General features: G+C 37.6%; 4 protein-coding genes across 8 annotated transcripts in view; 3 read left to right on the forward strand and 1 right to left on the reverse strand.

The window, feature by feature from the left end:
* Positions 1-1394, reverse strand: part of mrpl32 (mitochondrial ribosomal protein L32) — a 2045-nt gene extending 651 nt beyond the window's left edge. Inside the window, exon 1 of the mRNA XM_051131696.1 lies at positions 1215-1394. Within this exon, the coding sequence (XP_050987653.1) occupies positions 1215-1305 (91 nt within the window). The 5' untranslated portion in view covers positions 1306-1394. The remainder of the gene's footprint in view (positions 1-1214) is intronic.
* Positions 1395-1637: 243 nt separating this feature from the next.
* On the forward strand, positions 1638-5055 carry psma2a (proteasome 20S subunit alpha 2a). Its single transcript, XM_051130447.1, has 8 exons — positions 1638-1719; positions 2387-2463; positions 2608-2740; positions 3694-3816; positions 3978-4059; positions 4190-4263; positions 4348-4405; positions 4764-5055. Exons 1-8 carry the CDS (start codon positions 1679-1681, stop codon positions 4878-4880), a joined length of 705 nt encoding a protein of 234 aa, XP_050986404.1. The 5' UTR covers positions 1638-1678; the 3' UTR covers positions 4881-5055.
* Positions 5056-5401: 346 nt separating this feature from the next.
* Positions 5402-17586, forward strand: LOC127178947 (ATPase family AAA domain-containing protein 2-like). Of its 5 annotated transcripts, none has more exons than XM_051132145.1 (30): positions 5403-5606; positions 5723-5791; positions 6234-6367; positions 6475-6527; positions 7004-7154; positions 7320-7401; positions 7476-7566; positions 8134-8304; positions 8412-8523; positions 8847-8870; positions 9148-9252; positions 9489-9597; positions 9673-9788; positions 9912-10086; positions 10175-10263; positions 10354-10513; positions 10615-10705; positions 10990-11304; positions 11468-11588; positions 12528-12714; positions 12801-12986; positions 13082-13217; positions 13325-13521; positions 13632-13791; positions 14400-14522; positions 14623-14781; positions 16176-16601; positions 16696-16829; positions 17198-17326; positions 17452-17586. In XM_051132145.1, the coding sequence occupies exons 3-30, from the start codon at positions 6264-6266 to the stop codon at positions 17482-17484; spliced, it is 3939 nt and encodes a 1312-aa protein (XP_050988102.1). In that variant the 5' UTR covers positions 5403-5606; positions 5723-5791; positions 6234-6263; the 3' UTR covers positions 17485-17586. The 5 variants fall into 5 exon arrangements, with proteins under 5 accessions (XP_050988099.1, XP_050988102.1, XP_050988103.1 ...); XM_051132146.1 differs by having other exon boundaries at positions 6252-6367; XM_051132142.1 differs by having other exon boundaries at positions 5402-5791; positions 6252-6367.
* A 300-nt stretch (positions 17587-17886) lies between these two features.
* On the forward strand, positions 17887-25816 carry LOC127178809 (zinc fingers and homeoboxes protein 1-like). Its single transcript, XM_051131937.1, has 3 exons — positions 17887-18296; positions 19986-20253; positions 21404-25816. Exons 2-3 carry the CDS (start codon positions 20094-20096, stop codon positions 23731-23733), a joined length of 2490 nt encoding a protein of 829 aa, XP_050987894.1. The 5' UTR covers positions 17887-18296; positions 19986-20093; the 3' UTR covers positions 23734-25816.
* Positions 25817-26283: the final 467 nt, after the last annotated feature.

Consider the following 26283-nt stretch of genomic DNA (forward strand, 5'->3'; position numbering starts at 1 on the left):
CCCAATCACAGTCCATTTATTATTTATTATTATTTAGAGATAAATAATAATAATTATTAAAAATAATAAAATGCATAGATTTGACTTCAGGTGAGATATATATATATTTAATATTTTTAAGATAATTACGAAACTAATAAAATGCTTTTTAAATAATCAACTATAAAACAAAACAAGCTAATAATTATCAATCCATATTCTATAGATTTCAATAACATGCTGCCTGGACTGCAATATAAATTAAGTAAATATGAAACAGTAAAAAATATAACACAAAATGTATATTTTAACACATTAGAAATATTTCATTATGATCCAAGAGACTTTTTGTTCTATTCAACCTAATTATTTTTAACTTTCATTTCAACTCTTTTCTGTATTTGACCTCAAAACCCTTCACAATAGGTGTATGATAATAATAATTGATCTTTTAATTAGCCATGCTAACTCTTATTATGCACAATATGGTCTGTATCTTATCACATATTTCTTCACATTTTAAATACATTTATTGATCTTATATCATTTTATATAGTATTGTGGATAAGTAGCATCTCTAGCTATGTACTACTAGAGCTGGACCTCATGGAGTTTTATGTGATAGATGAATAAAATAATAATCAATTTAGCTACTCAAATAATTTTTTAAAACAGCTTTATATACTTTATATACTTTAATCCAATCACTCTCCATTTAGATCAATTCGACTTCAAAGTGATATTAATAATTAAAAATATCTATTTGAGATATATATATTTATTTATTTATTTGTTTATTTTTGTTTGTTTTGTTTTGTTTTTAAACATACACTAAAATAAAAGAAGCTGATACTTATCAATCCACATTTTCCTTTAAAATAAATACATATTCCGTATATTTTTAATAACATTCGGCCTAATTAGCTATATAAATTAAGTAAATATTATATATCTCAAGAAAGAAAAAAAACACCGCAACATTTAATTCCGATTAAAGGCTTTTTGCTCTATTCGACCTTAAAAACACAAAAGATTGCCATGCATCTCCTAGAGTCCTTGCCTTACCAGAGATAATGACTTTCAAAACAAACTCTATATTTAATATCACAAAGGAATTGTCAGACAGAAGGGAAAAAATGTAAAATGATATTAAATTAAGCTTAAATGTGATGTAAGTGTATAATGACACGAGTGGAGGAGTGTGTAACACATGACATTACAGCAAATGCACTCACCGAAGCTGTCAAATCCCGCTGCTTGCGCTAAACGGAGTTCGAGACGCTGCAGAGAACGTCCGACAAACTGAAGCAAACCCGATAACGACATTATGTGTGGTATTTTATTTTAGTTTAATACAACATGTACAGTCCTAACATCCTCACGGTCACAGCTCCAAAAGACCTACTGCGCCTGCGCGTTGTTCCGCACCCGTGCATTCTGGGATTTGTAGTACAGCGTTAGAAAAATTCTCCTTCATTCTAAGCGGGTGAAGGCGAAATATGTTCAAAATAAAAATATTATACCAACAAATATCTTATATTCTTATATGGTTTTATTTAATGGAGGGTAAAATAAAACTTGACATCTAATGTGATTTTAAACTTGTCCCAGGACGCAATACCCATAATTCATTAAAATCTTTCAACCAATCAGATCAATTAAGCGCGTTACGTCACTTCCCCAACAGTCAGACACAGCCATGGCAGAAAGAGGGTACAGTTTCTCCCTCACCACTTTCAGGTAATAAACGTCCTGATTTTATTATATCCAAGTGTTCATAAGAGATCAAACGAGTGTGTGTTTTAGCGAATCGCGAAGTCGATGTTTGTGGAGAGCGCTCCGTCAATCAGAGGCGTTAAATCATTATCCGGGCGCTGATGCAGAGTCACTGTGTCTGTGATGCAGTGAATCTTTCATTCATGTGCATCAACATACATGAGCAGAGTGAACTAAACACATAATGAATCCCAAAGCAACAAATTCAACACTCTCATGGGTGTTTAAAGACAGACTGGGCTCAGTTTTGTCTTTGTGATTGGAACTTGTTGATTTTACTTTCACTTTCAGTGTATCATGGGAAGCTATTCTTGTAAGTGACTCCTGAAAGCACTTGGGGATATAGTTTATGGTTATCAGTACTGTTTTTAGTTATTATGATAAAGTACAACTAAAACAGTGCATTTTTGTGACAATGTAAAAGTATAACATTTTCATGAGGACTGTAGCATTTTTACATAAAATGCACGTTTTGGAAATTTTAGAAGAGTGTGCCTCATTTGTGTATTTTAAATCTGTAAATGGGTAAGGTAACAATGCAACACAAAGTTTTTTATATATTTTTTTTATATACAAAAGTTAATCTTAGTCAACATGTCAAAACAACTTTTTCCTTTTTTTTTCTTTTCAGCCCCTCAGGGAAGTTGGTCCAGATTGAGTATGCTCTGGCAGCTGTAGCAGCTGGTGCTCCTTCAGTTGGAATAAAAGGTTAGTAATATTCTTTTATTTATTTATCATGTCTGTTTTCATTAATTATAAACTTGATGGTTTTAGTATGTGCTTAGCTTTGTGAACTGTGTTTGTATGACAAGCCACTTTAACTTTCATTTCATCCTCATTTCTTTTTCACAGCTTCAAATGGCGTTGTTTTGGCTACAGAAAAGAAGCAGAAATCTATACTGTATGATGAGCAAAGTGTTCACAAAGTAGAGCCCATAACCAAACACATTGGTATGGTCTACAGTGGCATGGGTCCAGACTACAGGTATGGATTTGGAGCCTGCACGACCAAATGCTATATAATAATGACTCCTAATATTGTTTTAATATTTATTTATTTATTAATTTAATAAGGAATATTTCACCCAAAAATGAAAATGCACTCGTTATGAGGTCATCCAAGATGCAAATGTGTTTGTTCCTTCATCAGATTTGTACAAATTTAGCATTACGTCACTTGCTCAGCAATGGATTCTCTGAAGTGAATGAGTCCAAAACTGCTGATAAACACATCACTATAATCCACAAGTAGTCCACACAACTCTGGTGCATCAATTAACATTTTGTAAACCGCAAAGCTGCATGTATGTAGGAAACGCTTCCATTATTAAGATGTTTTAAATTTAAACCCTTATAGCTAAAATTCATAATCCATAATAACACTTCCTGTAGTGAAAAAGTCCATCCCCTGTTGTCTTCTCACATTAAAATACTGCTTTAGACTGTTAGACTCTAGATTGATCTGTGCATAGTTCTCTACTGATTCATACAAGATTACTTTTTAACTGTAGAAAACAATATTATGATTTATGGACTATGTATATTAGCTGAAATCTTGATGGATTTGTTTTATATAAACATACAACTTTTTGATTTTCAAGACATTAATTGATGGACTGTGTGGATTACTTGTGGATTATTGTGATGTTTTTATCAACTGTTTAGAGTCTCATTCTGACGGCACCCATTCACTACAGAGAATTCTTTGGTGAACATATGATGTAATGCTAAATTTCTCCAAATCTGCTCCAATAAAGAAAGAATCTGATCTGCGTTAGATGGCCTGTGGCTGAGCCCATTTTCAGTTAAAAAACACCTATTCCATAAAATGTCTGATTTTTCATATTGTTGTGCTTATAATAGAATCGTGGGATTATATAGCAAAGGTAACATGCTCAATAAGAGTTTTCTTGTAATGGGTTTTGATCATATCTGCAGGGTTCTGGTGCGAAGGGCACGAAAGCTGGCTCAGCAGTACTTTCTGGTCTATCAGGAGCCGATTCCAACAGGCCAGCTTGTTCAGAGGGTGGCTTCTGTTATGCAGGAATACACACAGTCAGGGTATGTGTGATATGTCTCCATTGCACAGTTAACCACTGTTAAATTTGTTGTGGAAATTACCCCACAAACAGCTGTTTTGCAAAATTTAAAACAATATGCATCTACTAAAGTGACAGTGGCATAACATGCAGATTTTGTGTCATGTTATTGTTTTGACAAAGAGGTGTTCGGCCATTTGGGGTGTCACTTCTGATTGCTGGCTGGGATGAAGACCGTCCATATCTTTTCCAGTCGGACCCCTCGGTATGCTATTACGCTTTTCTGTATTAGTGTAATCTGTAAGTTTAAACTAGAAATAATTGTCTCGTAAAATGTAAGCTCTTTACTATGCACTGTATAAGAAAAATAAGCTGGACTTTTGTTTTTATTTAAGGGAGCATACTTTGCATGGAAAGCCACAGCGATGGGGAAAAACTATGTGAATGGGAAAACATTCCTTGAAAAAAGGTATAAAAGTTAATAACTGAAAGCATAAGACCTTTTTAGTTTTCCTAAATAAGACATCTCATTTGTTTCATTTTCCTGTTTTAGATACAACGAGGATCTGGAACTGGAAGATGCGATTCACACTGCTATTCTGACTCTTAAGGTAATGATTTACAACCCAGCTACATTTGCTAAAGTCCGTTAATTGTAGTCATGTATTAGACACTATTATTGTTTTTATGCAAGATCCAAGATTACTCATCTGTTGCATTATTTAAAAAATGTTTCCCAATACCAATTTAATATCTTATCTTTAGCTGTCTTAAGATATCTTAATATCCTTATCTAGCTGTTTTTTGTGCATTTGTGCAGTATCTTACTGAAACTGTAACTGTCACAAAGCGTGGTGTTTTATTTACTTGCCAAAGCCTCAAATTCACTAGCTAAATATTTATTTTAGATTCTATTTGCATGTGATAAATGTCAAACATCAAAGTTATCTATGACTACTTTTGTTACAGGAAAGCTTTGAAGGCCAAATGACTGAAGACAACATTGAGGTGGGAATCTGCAATGAAGCAGGATTTAGGCGACTGACCCCAGCGGAGGTGAAAGACTATCTAGCCGCCATTGCCTAAATCACGTTTTCAGGTTGTAGATTGAGCACTGATTGTCTTGTCTTCATTAGTGCAACTTCATTAGTACTTATACATAAGTGTGAGCAATGGCAGAGAAATAAGTGAAAGTTGTAATGTTTATATTTTGCTTTTCTTTCTTACTGAAGGAAAAAATAAACAAGTCTTTTGAAATCCTTTTGACTGTTTCCATTTATTAAGTGTTATAGATTTGAGCAAACTGCATAAAAGTGGAATATAGTTAAAAATAAATGTATATCGTCCAAGATATCTTTCTTGTGTGTTTGAGCGTCCAAAAACAAGCTCATGAGTAGGTTTGGCCTGCATCAGCCAATCAGAATCTTGAGCGCCGCGTCACTTACGGCGCGCCAAAAATGAGCCGGTACTCCTTCTCATTAGTATTCCTACGCTAAATCGCATACTTGTCTGGATAAAAGCCCCCAAGTTTTTGTCAGTGAAAGCTCCAGCGACTTCTGATTTATAGTTTAATCATATGCATTTAAATAACACATTTATATTTAAAACAAATCGCTTGTTTTTAGTGTGGGGATTCGCTTAAAAGGCTCTAGTTTGTGTCTCGCCAGCACACTCGTATTATGTGTTGTGTCATTTGACTGAAAGTGACGTTTGTGGCGCCAGAAATCAAGGAGGAGCGGAGTACGTTTTGAAAACGATGTGTTATCGTACAAAGTACTGGGCGCATTAAAATCTTGACAAAAACTTTTTGAGGTGAGTTTGACAGCGATTGATCTGAGGGTCTTAAAAGGCTCGTTAAAATGGTGATGTTACGCAGTAACGGTGATATGGACTCCAGTTCAGAGTTTCTCTCTCTGAACCCGCCTCAGCGAAAGTCCGCGCGGCTGAAAAAGGCCCATGATGACAGTTTAACAAGCGCCGAGGACAGTCCTGCTAATGTGAGTTAATAACTCTTCTTTATAAGTGCTAATGTGTTAGTCATTTTGTTTGTTTACGTACAGTTAAAACATTCGCTTTAGCGAAACAAAGTTGGCGGTTAAAAGAGCGCGAGATGCTTGAGTGAACTTCGTGAGCGCGCAACGTTTACTGTTTGAAAACAAAAATAAGTTGATGTGTTATATGATGTTACATAGAGTATCACTGTAGGAGGATTTTATGATTCAATAATGCGATGTGCGTTTCTGTAGATGGGTAATTGGCATGTCAGAATAAGAATGCACTTTTATTGTGGCGCTTTTGAAATGTACATAAAATCCGTGTAATCTCTTATATAATGTGAGGTCCTGCAAATATAGTTAGAAGAAATGCTGTTTAAAGTAGTTTTATATTGACTATAGCTTGTGAGACACTGCTATGATGTGTGCATATGATAATTTTTAGGGATTTTTGACTGTAAAGGAGGAAAACAACATGAGGAGCCGAACTCAAAGAGGAAGACATATCACTTTTGCTGATATGAATGGACAAACTAGCACATCTCCTCCAAAAGATGAGAAAAGTGGGAAGCATTTAAGGTGGGTGTGTCTTCATTGTTTCCTGGTTCCTCTTATATTTGTTTAATCCTTAATGTGCTGTTGTGCTATATTTAGTAGATTATTTACTCTTCTATTAATATTTATAGAAAATCTCCAAGATTTCAGGCGGAGGGAGAGAGGTCGGCAGATGAGCACACAGGTGGGCACATCAGAGTATTTGTGAACATGGACCACAAAACCAGTCTTAAGGGTCAATTTTTTTTTAAAATGAAAATTATGCATGAGCTGAATAAAGAAGTTTTCCATTGATGTATGGTTTGTTAGGATAGGACAATATTTGGCCAAGATTAAATAACATATTGATAAAAAAATCAAAATATTGAGAATATTGTTATTAGAAAGTCTTTAGCAATGCATATTACTAATCAAAAATTAAGTTGTGATATATTTATGGTAGGAAATTTACAAAATAACTTTGTGGAACATGATCTTTATTTAATGTCCTAATGATTTTTGCTATAAAAGGATAATTTTGACCCATACGATTTGTTGGCTATTGCTACAAATATACCTGTGCGACTTATGACTGGTTTTGTGGTCCAGGGTCACGTTTCATAAACATCAGACAGCAGTTTTGTTGATTTGTAGCATTAAAAATGAATCCACTTTTTGCAGATGAGATGGAGTCGACTCCCACTTCTCGAAACCTCCGTGCTCGGATTCAAAGGCGGGAAGAAGACAGCGCTGTGAGACGTAGCTCCAGAATCACACGATATAAGCTTAACGCCAGGAACCAGTCAGTTCTCTATGACAGGCTCATTACAAAGTAAAGCGCACTTTTATATTTCTGTTTTTATAAAGACAGTGATTAATTTATGTCAGACATTTATTGATAAGTTAAAATATGCCTTTATATTCAGACTTGGATGGGCTTTGTGTGTGGATATTTCCATGGTTTTTGGCTCTCAGTGGCTGTTTTTGTCTATTTTAGCACTGCAGAAGCTGTACTTCAGAAGATGGATGACATGCAGAAGATGCGTCGGAGACTGAGGAGCAGAGACAGTGAGGAAGAGGTGCGCCATTGACTCCTCCAGTACTGTTGTGACCAGTCAGAACTTCTCTCAACTGTATTTGTGTTTCTTTTTAGAATTTGAGAATTTACCCTGGGACAAAAAGGAAGAGAATCACAAAACCTTCAGTAAGAGGACAAGAAGAGAGTTCAGACAACCAGGAGAATGGTAATGATTGTGAATCAGAAACTCATTATCTCTGAACCAGTGTTTACTGCACCTTTATCTTAAAGGATTAGTTTGAGAATAAGAATTTTCTGATAATATACTCACCCCCATGTCATCCAAAATGTTCTTGTCTTTCATTCTTCACTCGAAAAGAAATTAAAGTTTTTTTTAAGGAAAACATTCCAAGTGGACTTCAATGGTGTCCAGTGGGTTGAAGGTCCAAATTGCAGTTTCAGTGCAGCTTCAAAGGGCTCTACGTGATCCTAGCTGAGGTGTAAGGGTCTTATCTACCGAAATGATCGGTCATTTTCTTAAAAAAAAATAATAATAATAATAAAAAAAAGTATATACTTTTTAACCACAAATGCTCGTCCACTATGTTGAGAAAAAAATCCTCAAAAACCTTAATTTCTTTTGCCTGAAGAAAGAAAGACATGAACATCCTTGGAGGGTGGGTGAGTAATTATCAGGAAATGTTTATTCTGGAAGTGAACTGATCCTTAATTAGCCCCACAACAAAACAAATGTATATTTGGGACTGTAAACAAACCTGTATTTATTTTCCAGAATATAGTGATCAAGAGGAAGAGGAGGAGGAGGAGGAGGAGGATGGAGAAGGTGAGGAAGAGGAAAATGATGAGGGAGATGATGATGAGGATGAAGATGAGGAAGACAATGGAAAGCGCTATGAGTTTCGACAAAGAAAAGCTGTTGTGCGTTACCAGGCACCTCTTGAAGGTTGGCGTTATAGTACATTAAACAGACCATGCATTGAAATGTACTTAGATGATCTGTTTCCATGCTCTGTTTCATTATTTTCTTTCTGATGTAATTTATAATTACAGAGCCGAAAAAGCAGAGCATATTTTTTAAGCGTCACTCCACCCCAATTAGACGAAGATACACATTTAGTTCCTCTAGTCCCAGGAGTCTGTACAACAACAGGAGGGGCACCAGGTCAGTACTATTTACATGCTTTTCACCAAACATAATTTAATCCAATTTTCAAGAAAGTGCAAAGTCTTGGATAATTAAGCATCAATTTGAGTCTTGACCTAAAAGGGACTTTTCAAAAATGGATCTGCACAAAAGACACAATGCAGTTGTTAAATATATATGGTTAAAATAAAAACAGTGCAGACAGAACTTGCATTTTCACCCAACGTCCAGCTTTGAATAGTTGAGTATTAGTAATGCACATTCCTGCTTTGCACTGTAGTGTCTGTGTTGTAATCCCTCATGTTTTTCAAACTCAACTTTGTGTGTTTCTTGTACTGTAGCTGTAGCAGGAATGAGGGTGATGGGTAAGACCGAGCTTTCTTGCAGCCTTTCTTTAGCACATCTGCATGTGGATGTGGACTAAGGGATTAAAGTGGGAGTTTTCAAAGAAAACACAACAATCTTTGATATGTCACACTAACATAATTATTACTCAAATGTTTGGACCCATTTAAATTAGGATGTTTAGGAAAGAGGTAGAGGTATTGGGATAAAGGTGGTGGTGGCATATTTTTTGATGCTATAAATGTTTTTTAAAGTTTAAAATACAATCTTTATGTGCTTTTATCTTCCTCATCTCAGGAGAAGACATGCCATCCACAGTAGTGACTCCACCTCGTCCTCTTCTTCTGATGAAGAGAAATTTGAGAGGCGGAGAAGTAAGAGTCGAAGCAGGTCAATAAACAGGTAAAAGCTTTTAGTGACAACTATTTATTTCATAGATGCAATGCTTTCAAAGTTCAAAGTCTTGCAGAGCAAACCTGACATCAAATAGCTCTGAAATACAGTGCCTGTACTTGTTGTTTTTTTGCACACAATAAAGAATCTATATCTGTTGCAGCTCTATAAAAAATTGTTTCTTAGACATTATCTGTGGATTTTGTAGCCTTTCATATTTGAAAGCTAATACATTTCCTTTGTAGATGCCTCCCTATGAATTTACGGAAAGAGGATTTGTTGGGAATCCACAAGGACAGGATTAAAATTGGAGCAAGTCTTGCAGATGTTGATCCAATGCAAATTGACCAAACAGTATGTATTGGCCATTCAAACTGTACTTCAAAAGTTGTAGAGACCTGTGGTTGACTGTTTGGTTTCCATGTGCAGGTGCGCTTTGACAGCATTGGAGGTTTGGGCAAACACATCTCTGCACTGAAGGAGATGGTTGTGTTTCCTTTACTCTACCCTGAAGTCTTTGAGAAGTTTAAGATTCAGCCTCCAAGGTGCGCAAAGCCATATAACATTTATGTTAAAATGACTATTTGAATGACCTCTCAAAAAAGAGAGGTAATGCTGAATATCATCTTTTGTAGAATGTATGTTGATTAAATGCTATGTGTTTTCAGAGGCTGTCTGTTCTACGGCCCTCCCGGCACAGGAAAGACTTTAGTAGCTCGAGCGCTAGCAAACGAGTGCAGTCAAGGTGAGAGGAAGGTGGCGTTCTTCATGAGAAAAGGAGCAGACTGCCTCAGCAAATGGGTCGGCGAGTCTGAGAGACAGCTCCGACTTCTGTTTGATCAGGTTGCCCAAAATGAAACTAAAATTAAATTGCATTTTAAAAAAAGGTCATTCGTGCATGCCTAATTTGTCTGCGTCTTTTATTTTGAAGGCGTACCAGATGCGTCCATCAATTATTTTCTTTGATGAAATTGATGGTATTGCACCTGTTCGGTCCAGCCGGCAAGACCAGATACACAGGTATGTTAGTCTGCATTTTTATTTTTTTTTAGGTTCATCTTTTCTTGCTGTGCTGTTATGAAACTGTTAAATTGTTTTTGTTGTCTGAAGCTCCATCGTGTCAACTCTGTTGGCTCTCATGGATGGGCTAGACAGCCGTGGTGAGGTGGTTGTTATTGGAGCAACTAACCGTCTGGACTCAATCGATCCTGCACTCAGACGGCCTGGACGATTCGACAGAGAGTTTCTCTTCAGCCTACCAGACAGAGAGGTGGGAGTTTGGAGCTATATTGTGGAGTGCCTTATTCAGCGTTTATTTTTGTCTGCAGCTTTTGTTTGGTTTTATAGTAACCTACAGTTTTTGATTTGTAGGCTCGCAAAGATATTTTGAAGATTCATACTAGGCAGTGGGACCCGCAGCTGTCTGATGTGTTTCTTGAAGAGTTGGCTGACAAGTGTGTTGGTAAGAGCTCTTTCTGTTCCACTATAACAGCTAACATAACAGCTTACCTTTGTCTCAGCTTTCTCTGTGCCAACACAGGCTGGTGCTTTTTCAACACACCTCCAGGACCTGCTGTGTTTGAGTTTTAGGTAGCAGTGTTATGTAACTTTCTGCTGTTCTAGTACTCTCAATTCTGGCATGTACAGAGCCCTCAGACTGTCCAAGTGGGCAGTTCCTGGTCAGAATTAACTGCACTATCATCCCTGATTGTATACCAATAGTCAAAACTCTCTTTGTGCTTCCAGGTTATTGCGGCGCAGACATCAAAGCTATATGTTCAGAAGCAGCTCTATGTGCCTTGCGTAGACGCTACCCCCAGATCTATGCATCCTCCCAGAAACTCCTCCTGGATGTGGAGTCCATCAGCGTGAGTGGCCGGGACTTTCTCTCAGCCATGAGGAAGATAGTTCCAGCTTCACAGAGGGCAGTGGCGTCTCCAGCTAAAGCACTCACGCCTGTTATTGAACCTCTGCTGAGCTTTGCCCTCAATAGCGCCATGGAGATGCTGCAGAGACTCTTTCCTCATGTAGAGCAGGGCCTCAAGAAAAAAAGAGATACTGGTAAAGACTATTTTTATTGCTTGTACACTCAGAACACACATGCATAACACTGTAGCAACCAAAGTGTAACACCCTGATATCATGGTAGTGAGTTTTGCATGGACAGACACCACTCATGTTTTGTTTAGGAATAATTAACACAAGTAAATATTTTCTATTTTAGAGGGTGCGTCTGGCATCTTAGAGGATCTACTACAGAGTGAAGATGAGGGGTCCTCCGTATGCATTACTAATAAAGGCCAGAAGAACACTGGACCAGCTGCATCTGCTCTTCATCTGAACAGGTTAGAAATGTGATGAACTGACTTCTTTACTGACTTGGTGCATATGGGGAAACATAAGAAATATAAAGAACAAAGTCTAATGTTTTATTATGGCAAATAATGTACTGTTTTCCAATTTAAAGGTGCACTAAGCAATTATTGAAAAACAAGACTGCAGTGAGTCCCAAAACACACTTGTAGCCAATCAGCAGTAAGGGGCGTGTCTTGTAATGACAGAGAGAAGAGAGCGTACATGTGTACGTACATGTGGGGCGGAGATATCAAAATAAGAGTGAGGTCATGTTGGGCTATGGCCGTGTTTGTTTTGGTGCTTTCAAATATCAACATCGTTTGGCAAAAATTGCTTGGTGCACCTTTTAAAGGTTAGTCATGAGTGACATACAGTCTCATGTAAACAGTTTCTCTTTTCTTGACTGAACTGTTTTTATGATTTAACTCATTGTGTACAGATATGAGTTCACAGGAAGCCTTGTTATGAGATAAGATGCAATCGCAAATTTGTTTTATGACAGGAAGTAGTTTTTGGTGTTCACAAGATCTAGTTTATCATCAGTAACAGTTTTTCTTAATCATGCCTTTACATGTTAAAAAAAAACATAAAAGTGAAATTTAAGTTAGAATATTATTCTAATAATTGTAACAATGATTTTGTTTATTGTTATATTTATCGCATTGATTAATGTTGATAATAGTTATTGTTGAATAATATTATTATTATTATTATTATTATTATTATTAATTTTATTGTAATGCATTCTAGGATTTGCCTGAAAAAAGATAGTATCTTAGAAGACATCTTTGAGTTGCTATTTAGTTTTTGTAACTTTTTTTTTTACATTAGGTGTCCTAAGCTGGAGAAAATGTGCAGTAGCTACAGAATTTCACTCATGATTTCACTGTCATCGCTGTGCTTCATTTCTTTCATTACATGTATTACAGGAGTGCCCTGCAGCAACCCACCTCATTCAGACCCAGACTGCTGCTTTGTGGGACATCAGGCTCTGGTCAGACCTCACACTTGGCTCCTGCTATCCTTCACGCCCTGGAAAAGTTCACTGTTTATACACTCGACGTTGCTGTGTTGTATGGGGTCAGTTCAGCCACCCCAGAGGAGGCCTGTGCACAGGTGAACACTCAGAATTTATACTAGAAATCATGATATATGGATAAATTTGTTTTATTAAATGACTATCAATCTGTATTGTACATCAGGTCTTCTGTGAGGCGAGGAGAACTGCCCCCAGCATTCTGTATATTCCACACATCCAGCGCTGGTGGGACACCGTGAGCTCAACTTTAAAGGCCACATTCATTAGTCTCCTGCAGGGCATCCCTTCATTCTACCCTTGCCTCCTTCTCGCAACATGCAGCTTTCCTCATGACACACTCTATCCTGAGGTACCACATGTCCAGGGCTTGTTTGGTAAATTAAATGGCATTTGTGATTTTGAAGTTATTGTATGACTTCTTTTTGTGTATTTATCTGTTTAAAGGTGCAGGACCTTTTCCATGTCGAGTATGGGGAGGTGTTCAATGTCCCGCTTCCGTCTCGGGAGGAGAGGCTCAGATTCTTTGAGGATCTAATCCTAAATCAAGCTGCTAAAGCACCAGTGTCCAAGAGAGAAACAGGTGAGCTTTTTTTTTTTTTTTTTTTTTTTTTTTTTTTTTTTCTGTAGTGTTTTTTACATTCTTATTTTCATGCACACATGTAATAACTCCCATTTTCTTCATCTTAGTCCTCCAGGCACTGGAGGTGTTACCAGTGGCCCCTCCGCCGCCTCCCCGCCAGCTCTCTGAGCAGGAGATGCAGAAGCTAGAAGATCAGGAAGAGGACACACTCCGGGAGCTCCGCCTCTTCCTGCGGGATGTCACCAACCGACTAGCACAGGACAAACGCTTCAAGGCGTTTACAAAGCCTGTGGACACAGAGGAGGTAAGGCAAAAGTTATAGTCACGCAGCCCTTCTGTATTAACTCTCCAGCTGTTGATATTTGTGAACCAGTGCCATGTGCTCACTGATGTCGTATGTTTTTTTTGGTACAGGTTCCCGATTACACTACAGTCATCAAACAACCTATGGACCTGTCCACTGTTCTCTCCAAAATTGATCTACACAAGTATGAAACTGTGGCGGCTTACCTGCAGGATGTGGATCTGATTTGGCAGAATGCTCTTGAGTACAACCCAGACAGAGACCCCTCAGGTAAGTTATAGAAGAGAGTTCTATATCTGCACAATTGCAAAAGTGATGTTGATTTTATACAAGAGTAGAATAAACATTGTTTGATTTGCTCAATTTTGCAAAGTAGTTCCAAACAAAGCCACAGCTGAACTGTTACGCATTTCTGAGGAAGACACAGTGGTGTTTTCTTACTGAATAAATCTATGGTTTTTAACAAATCAAATGAGCCAATGATCCATTTGAAGGAATCGGTTAAATAAATGATTCACTCATTAAGACATTGACTTGCCACCACCTACTGGCAGTTTTAGTGTAATAATATTTCACAATATTACTGTTTTTATTGTATATTTGATCAACTAAATTCAGCCTTGAGCTAGTGAGTGTAAATAACTACTAAAAATATTATAAAATTGTTATTTTTTTTTATAGTTTCCATTTAACTGTGTTCAGCAAGAGTACTCAAATTTGTGTTCAAGGGTTTGTCAGCATTTAACTGTGCTAGCATGTCTAGTCAGTTTTCAGAGACAACTATCCTTTATGACTTTCCAAGTGTGTTTTGCGTAATTGCATAACATTAGTGCGATTTCTGTAGCATGCAGTAACTATAATGTTTGTGCTTGTAACAGATCGGCTCATCAGACACCGTGCCTGTGCTCTCAAGGACACTGTGCATGCCATAATCAGAGATGAATTAGATGAGGACTTTGAGAAGATCTGTGCTGAGATCAAGGAGTCTCGCATCACACGAGGTTTCAATGATGCTACTTTAGATCATAAATGGATTGGAGTAAGACTGTTGCCATCACTTACAATTCTTTCTTTTCTTTTTTTTTTTTTTTTTTTCTTCAGGCTCCACCTCATCACGTTTTACTCCTGCTTACTACCACGTGCTGCCAAAGGTGTCCGCTACGGTGGAGCAGAAGACAAGTGATCCAACACCCAGTAAAGATGCTACACCAGTGCCAGCACCATCAGTGATGTCACTACGTCAAACAGGAATTAATACAGGTAACAAACAGAGCTGTACTGCTTGACATCAGTGTGGTAGCGCTTCTCAAAACTGCCATCCATGAGGTAGAATTTGAGTTTTTTTGTATCTGTAGTTTTGAGTAAATTATCAGTGACATTTCATGATTCTTAAAAAACCACAATATTATTATTATTTGCCCCTGTTTCTTTTTGCATTGTAGTATGATGATGATGATGATGATGATGATTATTATTATTTATTTTTTCATTTTGGGACATACTTGAAGGTTGCACACCATTTTTAATGTAATGTTAATATTAATATTTTATTTAAAATGCTATTATTAGTAGTTATAATAAAAATAAAAAATAATTAAAATTTAATTAAAATAATTATAATACATTTTAAAAACACATATTCTTGAAAGTATATCACAGGTTTAAAAAAAAGGTTACATTGCCACCCAAGACCAAGTAACTTGAGTGGTTTTGTCTTTTTCTTGTCACTATTGTTTGATTTATATTAACAAAATTTTAGCATTGACTTACACTACTAGTCAAATGTTTTTGTTTGTTTGTTTGTTTGTTTTAAAGACGTCTCTCTCTCTCGCATTTATTTGATTCAGAGTACAGCAAAAACAGTAAAATTTTGAAATAATTTTTCTATTTAAAATAACTGTTTTCTTTTTGAATATATTGTAAAATGTAATTTATTATTGTGATTTCAAAGCTACATTTTCAACATCATTACTCCAGTCTTCATTGTCACATGATCCTTCAGAAATCATTCTAATATGCTAATTTTCTATCCAGGAAACATTTATTATTATTATTATTATTATCAATATTTAAAACAGTTGAGTTTTTTTTTTTTCAGAATTCATTGAATAGAAAGGTCCAAAGATCAGCATTCATCTGAAATTTAAAAAAAAAGCTCAAAAGCTTGAAGTCAGTGTAATTTTTTATTATTTTTATTTTTTGGAAAGAAATGAATACTTTTATTTAGCAAATTGCTTTAAATTGATAAAGTTGTTTTAGCTGTTTTCAACATAATAAAAATATGAAATAGTTTTTTTTGAGTGGCAAATCAGAATGTTAGAATGATTTCTGAAGGATCATGTGACTGGAGTAAAGATGCTAAAAAATTCAAATTTGAAATCACAGGAATAAATTACATTTGAAAATACATTCGAATAGAAAACAGTTATTTTAAATGGTAAAAATATTTCAACATTTGACTGTTTTTAATGTACTTTGGATCAAATAAATGCAGGCTTGGTGAGCAGAAAAGATGTCTTAAAAAAAATTCTTGAAAAGTTTTGACTGATAGTGTATATAGGCTTAGAATATTTAACCAGTACTCTTGGCATTAAGTCAGATTGGTAGGTTTTCTTTCATGCATGCTGTGAATGAAATATTTTGTCTTTCCACAGCTTCACAGATGAAAAAGAAGAGGAAGAACAGATGGAGAAATGGCTTCATCCGCAGAAAGAAGTCTTGCTCAAATCTGAACTCTAAAGACAACCCTAACACAGCAGAATCAGGGGATGAAGAGGAGGATGAAGAGGAAGATGGAAAACTGGCTGAGAGTGAAGATCCAGAGAAGATGAAAGATGTTGAATGTGAGTCAATGGAGACTGAAGCTTGTGCAGAGGGATCCACAGAATCCACTGCTGTAGCACAGAATAACAACATCTCTAATGAAGGACAAGGTGATAATACTGCCTCTGCAGTAGAAGAGGTCATAAATGTTGAGACCGTCCAGAATAATGCCACTGATGGACAAAATGATGTCCAAGAATCAGAGAGCACTGAACCTAAGAGGACAGAGCCAAGTGCAGAGGACAACACAGGAACAGGTTTGTAAATCACAAAAAAACATTTAGTATTATATAACAGTTGTGGTGTTTCTATGAACATGAAGCAGTACTTGAGTTTGCATGCAATTTTCAGAGTTCAGACTGAGGCGGATGACGAGAGGTTTTAGGATGCAGGCTGAACAGCAGAGCCTCATCAGTGTGGATGCTGCCATGAAGATCCTGGAGCAGAAAAACATGCCTCTTATCGTGGACCACAACAAACTGAAAGTAAGCCAGATATGTGACCCTGGACAACAAAACCGGTCATAAGTTTCAGTTTTGTAAACTGAAATTTATACATCATCTAAAAGCTAAATAAATAAATTTTCCATGGTGTATGTTGGGATAGGACAATATTTGGCTGAGGTACAACCGTTTGAAAATCTGGAATCTGAGGGTGCAAAAAATCGCCTTTAAAGTTGTCCAAATGATGTTCTTAGTAATTACTAATCAGAAATGAAGTTTTGATATATTTACGGTAGGAAATTTACAAAATGTCTTCATGGAACATGATTATTACTTAATACCTTAATGATTTTTGGCATAAAAGAAAAATCAATAAATTTGACCCATGCAATGTATTTTTGGCTATTCAGGAACTTCTACAGAAAGTTGTGGAAATGACGGAGGGATACGAGGTTAACCAGCTGGAAAAACTGTATGCTCTGCTATGCCAGAGCATTTACAGACACAGGAAAGATTATGACAAGACTGCACTTATACAGGTATATTTAGATGATTCTAGAATACATCCACCTGCCTTATTAACTATTGACACATGCTAGCTGTGATTAAGCAATGTAATTAACTTTATCTGCCTACTTAACTTGTATTCTCTTTTATTTTCCAGGAGATGTCGAAGGAAGTTGAAGAGTTTTCCTAGTCTTCTTTTTATAAACAAACTACTTATACTTATAAATTATATTTTGCTAATTCTTTAGTCATGTCTTTGAGTGTTGTGCATATTAAAGCCTTTATCACAATTCTTACTGTCTTTGTTTTTTTTACTTTGGTGATGGTACAAACAAGTACTGCAAGTAGTTGTGTGTTGTAATCATTTGTGGTTTTTACGCTTCTGGTTCTGATGAAATCTAAATCAAGCTAGGAGGAAACATGGGGAAAATTCCACTTGAATCTATGAAGAGCTGCATGAGGGTCACGTGACTGCACGCTGGCCCTGATTGGACAGTTTCATAGTTTGGAGGTTGTACGTTTCTATAGTCAATGCTCTGGTTTCTAGTTTCATATACAGTTTTAAAGTCCGTGAGTGTGTGCATTGCGCTCGTACAAAGTCCTGTGTGAGTGTCTTGATTGAATTAGCGCCCAAACGTGTTGTTTTAACGCCGATTTTACGTGACGGCGGGGAGTCGCCTGGCGATGATGTCACGACGTATAACACTGACAGCGGTGACGCCTGATGATCATTAAAAACTGCCATTAAAATGAGCGCAGATGATTATTGTGTTTACTGAGAGACCCATAAAACACCAGCGCAGCGTGCCCGGCCAAATAATAGAGTAACAGAGACATCAGAGCGAGAAACATCCGATCGGCGTGGCATCTGTCCGGTCCATCCAGGGTTTTCCCCCCTCTACGTGCGGCGGGTCTCGGTCCGTCTCGCCTCCGCTCTTCCTGCTGCTGAACCGGAGGAGACTCGCACCCACAGCCGCGATTTGACACTGAACACCGCGGCCGGTGAGTTCCAGCGCATCCCTGAAGCTCCTCACTAACAAAAAGTGCCGGAAAGTAACATAATAGCACGGTGTTTTTATACTTTGTAACATGGTAATACCGTAGTAATTTTCTGAACAACCTTGGGGTATCATGCATATACAGTGTATCATAGTACAATGATGATATCTGGAAACACTATAGTACATGCTATGATGCTGCAATTTGTGTACCATTAACATGGTACTTCAGGTAGTCCATGGTAAAACGAATATGGTAATTTCTTACCATGGTTTTACCATCCAAGTGTACCATAGAACCGACACAGTGTTTGTGAGGGCACACACTCACACAACGCACCTAATCTCACACATCTGACATTTCTCAGTCTGCAAATGAACTATTGTACAATGGTGACGCCTATTATATAGTGACACAAAAGGACCAGATATATTAACAATGGTTAATGCATGCGTCATTTATATAATTTATCAATTTTAATGTTAATTTCTAAATGCTCTGTTCATTTTCAGTTCGTGTTAGGTCTTAATGCAGTAGTTAATGTAAACATGCACAACTTGTTAGCAGTCCTTGTTAGAACGTGCATTGTTATGGAAATTAGCTTTAACCAAGATCCCTGTCATTGAATTAACCTTAATTATTTTTAGAATATATTGTTATTATCAATCTGGTATTTTTATTTTTAATTACTTATTTTTATTTTTGTCTAGGAGCATTTTTTGCGCACATAAAACAGTATTGTCAAAATGTAACATAAAATCAAATGCACAATAAATGTTACAGTAAATTTTAAATATTTGTCTCTAGTTGTGTTTTTTTTTTGAGTTATTAGCATGTTTTATTTCATGTTCAGTGTTTTTGAATCTGATTTTTAGTTTTAGAAAAAAAAAACTGTAGAACAATGTAAACTGCAAAATTAGCAAAAATAGATATTTACCAGCTGTAAGTCTCTACAGTGTATGCAGATGCACTAAACATATAGGGCTATAGATAAATATGTCAAATGTTAGATTTAAAAAAAAGTTTACATTAACTTATGTTTAATCTACTAACATATACACTGCAAAAAATGTTTTTACTTAGTATTCTTGTCTTGTTTTCTAGTATTAATATCTAACTGTTATGGAATGGAGATGAATTTACTTTACAGGTAAAATGACTTAAGATATTATGTCTTGTTTTCTAAAAAAAAATTGTTTGTTTTTGCTTAAAAAAGCAAAAATGTCTGCCAATGGGGCAAGAAAAATAATCTTGTTTAGCCTTTGAATTATGATTATTTTTTTTACCCCATTGGCAGATATTTTTGCTTGTTTTAAGCAAAAACTAATAAAATTGTGATTATTTTTTTAGAAACCAAAACTTAATATCTTAAGTGGTTTTACTTGTCAAGTAAATGCATCTTGATTCAAGAATGTTTAGATATTTATACTAGAAAACAAGACAAAAATACCAAGTAAGAAAATCATTTTCTGCAGTGTACAGCCTGTAAAGTACTACCTAGATTCTGCAGTGTTGTATTCTAAATAATTGGCTTTAATATCAGAATGCTGCAGAAGATACACTTGTGCTGTAATTTGATCGCGTATGTATATGAATGCATCAGTGAATTTTTACAATTACAGGTTAACTGTCATGTGTTTACATTCTAACCACTGTCTTGTGTTTGTGTTTTTGTTTCTCTGTGTCTTTCAGGATGTTGAAATGCTCAAGTCTAGGAATGGGACTAACGTTTAACATGTAAATTCAGCCTCCTGAAGGTTCCGGCCAGTTTATATTTTCTTTTTCACATTTACAAGCACAATGTCGAGCAGAAGGAAGTCCACGACCCCCTGCATGGTGCTTCCGTCAGATGTCGTAGAGCAAGATCCTGATATGGAGGCCCTGGAAGGGAATGAAGGAGCCGAGAGTATGGCAGACGGTCCTACAGAGGGAGCAGTGGTTCCCATGGAAACAGAGACAGGTGAAGTTCACTTCTAAAGGCTTTTTTTTTTTGCCCTGGTTGGAATAGTGCTGTGTCCTTACCAAGTGCAACATGACATGTCATTTTTATGTTTCCCATTTTAAAAGTTCAGATGCTGCAAAATAAAAATCTGTTTTATGTTGTGAGATTTTGCACAAATGGAATTTCACTGTGGCCACAACCAGCAATCTTATTGCTGTTCGGACAACCAGCAATCTTACAAGATGTTAAATGCTGTGTCCCCAGAGTGTGTATGGGAAGTTTTAGCTCAAAATACCAGACAGATCATTTTTTTATAGCTTGTTAAAAATTGCCACTTTTAGGGTATGAGCCAAAACGTGCAGTTTGTGTGTTTGTCCATTTAAATGCAAATGAGCTGGTGCTCCCAGCCCCCTTTTCAGAAGAGGGCGGAGCTTCAAAAGGTGTCAAAAACAAAACAGGGCAATCTCCCGCATTGAAAATGTCAAACTCAGTAGCGGCGTTTAGCCTAAATGTTTGAACCAGAATCGGTTTAAAAATCAGTCATCTGATTGTACTGTGCGTAATAAATGCGCGTTTCTAAATTACACAGATGGGGAGCACGGCATGATAAAGATAACAGCATAGCTGGTGCCATCATGTGCTATCACAAACTTTATCCCAAGTCCCACTTGTAATAGCGGTACTGCTGCTTCTCACTCAGGGTTGTGTCTATGCTAATAGGGCAGAGATCATCATAAATGGGCGGGATTTCTCCAAAAGATGGCGCGTACATAGGGAGAATCTGGAACTGCCTGTTTAGAGAGAATATATTTAGAAATTAGTGGGTGAATTTTTACCATTCTAGGCTGGTTTTCACGTGCTGCGGCCACACAGCTGTGTTCAAACACCTTTTAAAAGTTATTTTTGCATAATAGGTCCCCTTTAAATCAAGTCATGCACTTTTTTTGTCTGCACCAATAGCTGTGTGGTTAGTGCAGCGACCTGAGTTCGATTCCCGTATCGTGGTCCTTTGCCGATCTCTCTCTGTCCAATGCTTTCTTGTCATATCTCTACTGTCCTGTCCATTAAAGGCATAAAAGCCCCAAAAAAGTCATGCATTGTTTAATTTATCAGACACTGATGCACAATACTGATTCTAAACAAAGTAATCCTTTTACTCTCCCTACAGAATATGAGGGGATCCATTTCTCGAGTGAGGACTGTCGTTCTTCAGGTAAACGCTCAGGTCAAACATCACTAGAGCAGCCCATCTCTGATCTGACCGCTGAGGGTGGTTTTGTCCAGACGGAGATGGAGGATAGTGATGACCCCTCAGTTACTGGAATCCCTCTCAGCAAGACTCCTATAATGAAAATGAAAACCAAGTCTGAACCCAAGAGAATAGCCGTGTCTCTAAAAGGCACGAGTGAAAGCGAGGCAGTAACTGAAAGTGAGATGGAACTGGAGCCGCTGGAAGCATCAGTGATGAGCACTTCCATGGCACCAGAACTCATGAGCCCATTACTCACCGAGTCTGTAAAGCCCAGCGTTCTTGTCAATATTTCAAACCCTGTGGTAGCAGATCAGAAGAAGCTGGTTATGAACCCTGCAACGGTTCTTCCAGCAGGTTTGGCCCAGGTGCTTTCTGCCTTGCAGGCCCAGCAGAGCGCTCAAACTCAACTTCTAATACCAGTAAGTAGTATTCCCACGTATAATGCTGCGATGGACTCCAATGCAGTCCTGGTCAACACCTACAAGAAGTTCCCCTACCCATCGGTGTCTGAAATCATGGGACTTGCAGCCCAGACCAAATTCACTGAGGAGCAAATAAAGATCTGGTTTTCAGCTCAGCGTTTGAAGCATGGTGTCAGCTGGACTCCGGAAGAAGTTGAAGAAGCTAGGAGAAAGCAATTCAATGGCACAGTGCACACAGTTCCCCAAACCATCACAGTCATCCCAGCCCATCACCTTTCTGCCACTAATGGGCTGCAGTCTATTCTTCAGACTTGCCAGATTGTGGGGCAACCGGGACTTGTTCTGACACAGGTTGGCACAGCCAACAGCCTCCCAGTGACCACCCCAATAACCCTCACGGTAGCAGGAATGCCCAATCAAAGCCAGACGCCCAAGATCACAACTAATCAAACGAGCCCTGCGCTCAGTGAAACTAAAAGAGCTACTACCGTTCAACCCCCATCACTGACTCCTCAGGAGAACTCTGCACTCAGTGCAGATCACTTTGGCCTGCGGCCTAAGAAATCTAAGGAACAGCTGGCTGAGTTGAAAGCGAGCTATCTGAAGAATCAGTTTGCTAGTGATGCAGAGATTGCTAGGCTAATGAAGTTGACCAATCTCACCAAAGGTGAGATCAAAAAGTGGTTTAGCGACACCCGATACAACCAGCGTAATTCTAAGAACAGCCACGCCTTCATCGCAAATGACAATCCTAGGGGGAACAGCAGTGCCACAATTGTTATCGATTCCAGCGATGAAACGCCACAGTCTCCAACGCCATCACCCGTCAAAGAAAAGGAGACACGCGCCAAGACCTGGAACCCCTTCCCGGACTTTACCCTGCAGAAGTTTAAAGAAAAGACCCCGGAGCAGTTGGTGGTCCTAGAGGAAAGCTTTCAGAAATGTGACACACCAACCGATGAAGAGCTCAGCCGGCTGAGAGCCGAGACGAAACTTACCAGACGTGAGATTGATGCATGGTTCACAGAAAAGAGAAAAACCCCTGTGCCCGATTCCTCAGAATCGAAAGCAGATGGCGAAACATCCCAGAAGAAAGGGAGCCAAACTCCACCCGGAGGAAAGAGGCTGAGCAAAGAAAAGGTTACCAAGAAAACTCCAGAGCAGCTTCATGTTTTGAAGACTGCGTTCGTTCGCACTCAGTGGCCCTCGGCCGAGGAATACGACCAGCTGGCTGAGGAAAGCGGACTGCCTCGTTCCTACATCGTCAACTGGTTTGGCGACACACGCTATGCCTGGAAGAACGGCAACTTGAAGTGGTATTTTTACTATCAGAGTGGAAACGTGGGAGGAACGAATGGCAATAAGAATAGAAAGCGGAGGATTCGCAATCGCGGGTGGGGAAGAACCCGTAGTAGGAAAGCAAAGAAGCACACAGAGTCTGAGAAGAATGTACCCATCAGGTTCAAGTCTGGACGGGATATTCTAAAGGAGTACTACTTGAAGCACAAGTTTCTGAACGAACAGGACTTGGATGAGCTTGTCGCCAAGTCTAACATGAGCTATGAGCAGGTGAGAGAGTGGTTTGCGGAGATCCATCGGAAGGAGGAAATGGGTAGCAACCCGTTTGAAGATAAAGCGGGGAATGAAGACCAAGATGAGGAAGAGGACGAGTCACAGGGTGAAAACGAGACGGCGGTTGAGGAGCAAGGACCTGCTTTGGGAGATGAGGATGGTGATGAGGATGAGGACGACACTGATGACAGCGACGCTTGGGAGCCTCCGCAGAGCGTCCGTAAAACATTGTCCATATCCGAGGGTCAGTGATCTTCCCAAATTGGCTTTATTCTGAGCAATGGCTCTTGGTGGAAAACCATGACTGTGTTGGGTCTCGACCACATGCCCTCTACCACTGCACCAATTCTGCTTATATTCTACGTAGTTTCATGTACGGTTTGACAAGATCTTTCTAGCATAAACATTGAGGAAAACTTGAGAAATCATGCAGATCCCTTGAATAATGTTAACAATGCATACAATCTGAACTTGTGTCTATCAGAATTGATCATGCACCTTAAACCCTTGTACATGCAAAGACATCCTAGGGTCTTTTAAATGGGCTTTTTTTTATTTGGAGTCAAATGGAGAACACTTAGTGCCAAAGGTATAGTATTGAATGTTACGGTTCCCTTAATAATGGACACGATAGCTAATTAAGGGAATATGCATGAATACATTGTGTCAATTGGACGCATGAGGCACTTTGTCAACCACCGTGATGTACGGAACTTAAAAAATGCAACCAGCCACCTTATTTGTGTAGGGCGAGACCAAACTTTTCAAAACGAGTTTCCAAATTCAGTGACACGAAAGTGTTTTATCTCTCATTCCCAGTGTTTTATTGTCTGACCATGCATATCTGATATACAGCACAGTACATCCCAACAGGAAGTTGTAGGTGTTCCTGCAGTCCTGCTGACTGCCATAATGAGGGTCACCTTCAAACAAAAACAGCTCATACTCATTTTGGGGATTCTTTGGTTATTTTGTGGAAATGTCAGTGGTTGTAATTAACAGGTGATGTGACTATTTTGCAGTTTTTCAACTGGACAGTTTTCAAGTATTTTCTAAAATTCAGTGGGAACATGGGGAATTTCTGTTTTTTGGTTGTTTGCTCTTTGTTCATTTTTGAAGTGAGAATCACATTTCTCCTCTACATACCGTTCTTAAGCCTGCAGGCACATTTTAACTGATCATGTTAAGGAAACATAATGCATATTTGCCCTAATCATGAAGTGTTATGTTTTCAATCTCTTTGACTGCTGCAGAATTTCTTTCTCTTTTGAGGAATATGTGTTTCTGGTTTCCATTACTACCATGCTTTTATAGGACTAAATGAAACATGAACTATTGATGAATAATTACAGTGTGGGTGTAATTTGAGGTTGTCTTTTTATAATATTTGTGCATGAAAACAGCACTATAACTGGTACTTTTAAAATCGCCCCTGCGTAAGACATTCACCATTTTCATTATATCAGCATGTATCTGACATTTAGTCGAACGATGGAAGAAAAAAAGTGTTCGGTTTGTACATATATCTTTATGCTCAACCAGTAGTTTAAATCCTTTTATAAGTTTGTATTTATAGTGATGTTAAATTTCACCTCTACACGAGTGGGTTGCTTGTATGGCGATCATTCAAATAATTCTTGTGTTATCTGAGACCGATATTTTACAGATTTTTAAAAGCTCTGTGTTGTATTTTTGTTTTTATGTCTTGAATTTCTTACTTTTTTTTTTTTTTGGTGAAAATTCATTTGACTTGCTTGCAACCCTCTGCATTTCTCCTGTGAATACTGTAGTGTATTATAGGCAAGAGGTCAAAGGTGCCTCTGTGAACATGGTAAGTACTGTTTGAACAAGATAGCACATTTAAACTTAGCAAAATGTGTCCTCTCCACTGTTAACAACTGATCCTTTCATGTTTTTAGAGTTTGAGAGCCTTACTGGGATCTTGCTTCGAATGCATTTTAGTTTAGAATCAAACCACAGTTATATGTCGTGCTTCCTTCAGCTGTCACTAATAGCGTTTAACCTACAGTGTTTCTAAAATGGTCAGATTTGGCTTAGACTGTCTGTTTCTAGGCTCTGAAGAACACAGATTTTTACATGCACCGATAATAATACAGATCTGGAACCATCATGGATTGTGTTTTGAAACTCATGACGAGCCTTAAAATCTGTAGATGCCGCTGTGGTGGCGAAAGCTTTATTTCCCAGAGCCATAGGCCTTGTGCAATGCTTTTAATTTAATTGAACTGTTTTAATAGGCTTTTGCTTGATTTAGACTAAATATATATATTTTCTACTTGTTTGAGGACAACACAATAAATTTGGATGAAAAATATTGTATGCTGTTCTTTTTTTCCTCAAAGTCAGCCTTTTCAATAAGTATCCTAATGGCATCAAATTCTTCATTTCAGTCTCAAATCTCAGTAATAACAGACTAGATGACAAAATATCATACTGGGAGAATGGCATGAAACAGTGCTGGGCAATGATTAATCTCGATTAATCGCATACAAAAATAAAAGTTTTGGTTTATATAATATGTGTGTACTGTGTATATTTAGTATGTATATACACTACCGTTCAAAAGTTTGGGGTCAGTACATTTTTATTGTTTCTTTTTTTTTTTTTAATTAAATTTAAATTTAAATTAATACTTTTATTCACCAAGGATGTATTAAGTTAATAATTAAAAGTTTATTAAAATTTAATAATAAATAATTTACATTGTTATAAAATATTTATATTTTGAATAAACACTGTACTTTTTAAACTTGTTATTCATGAAAGAATCCTGAAAAAAAA

This window comes from Labeo rohita, chromosome 16, assembly GCF_022985175.1.
Source record: "Labeo rohita strain BAU-BD-2019 chromosome 16, IGBB_LRoh.1.0, whole genome shotgun sequence".
Taxonomy (NCBI): Eukaryota; Metazoa; Chordata; class Actinopteri; order Cypriniformes; family Cyprinidae; genus Labeo; species Labeo rohita.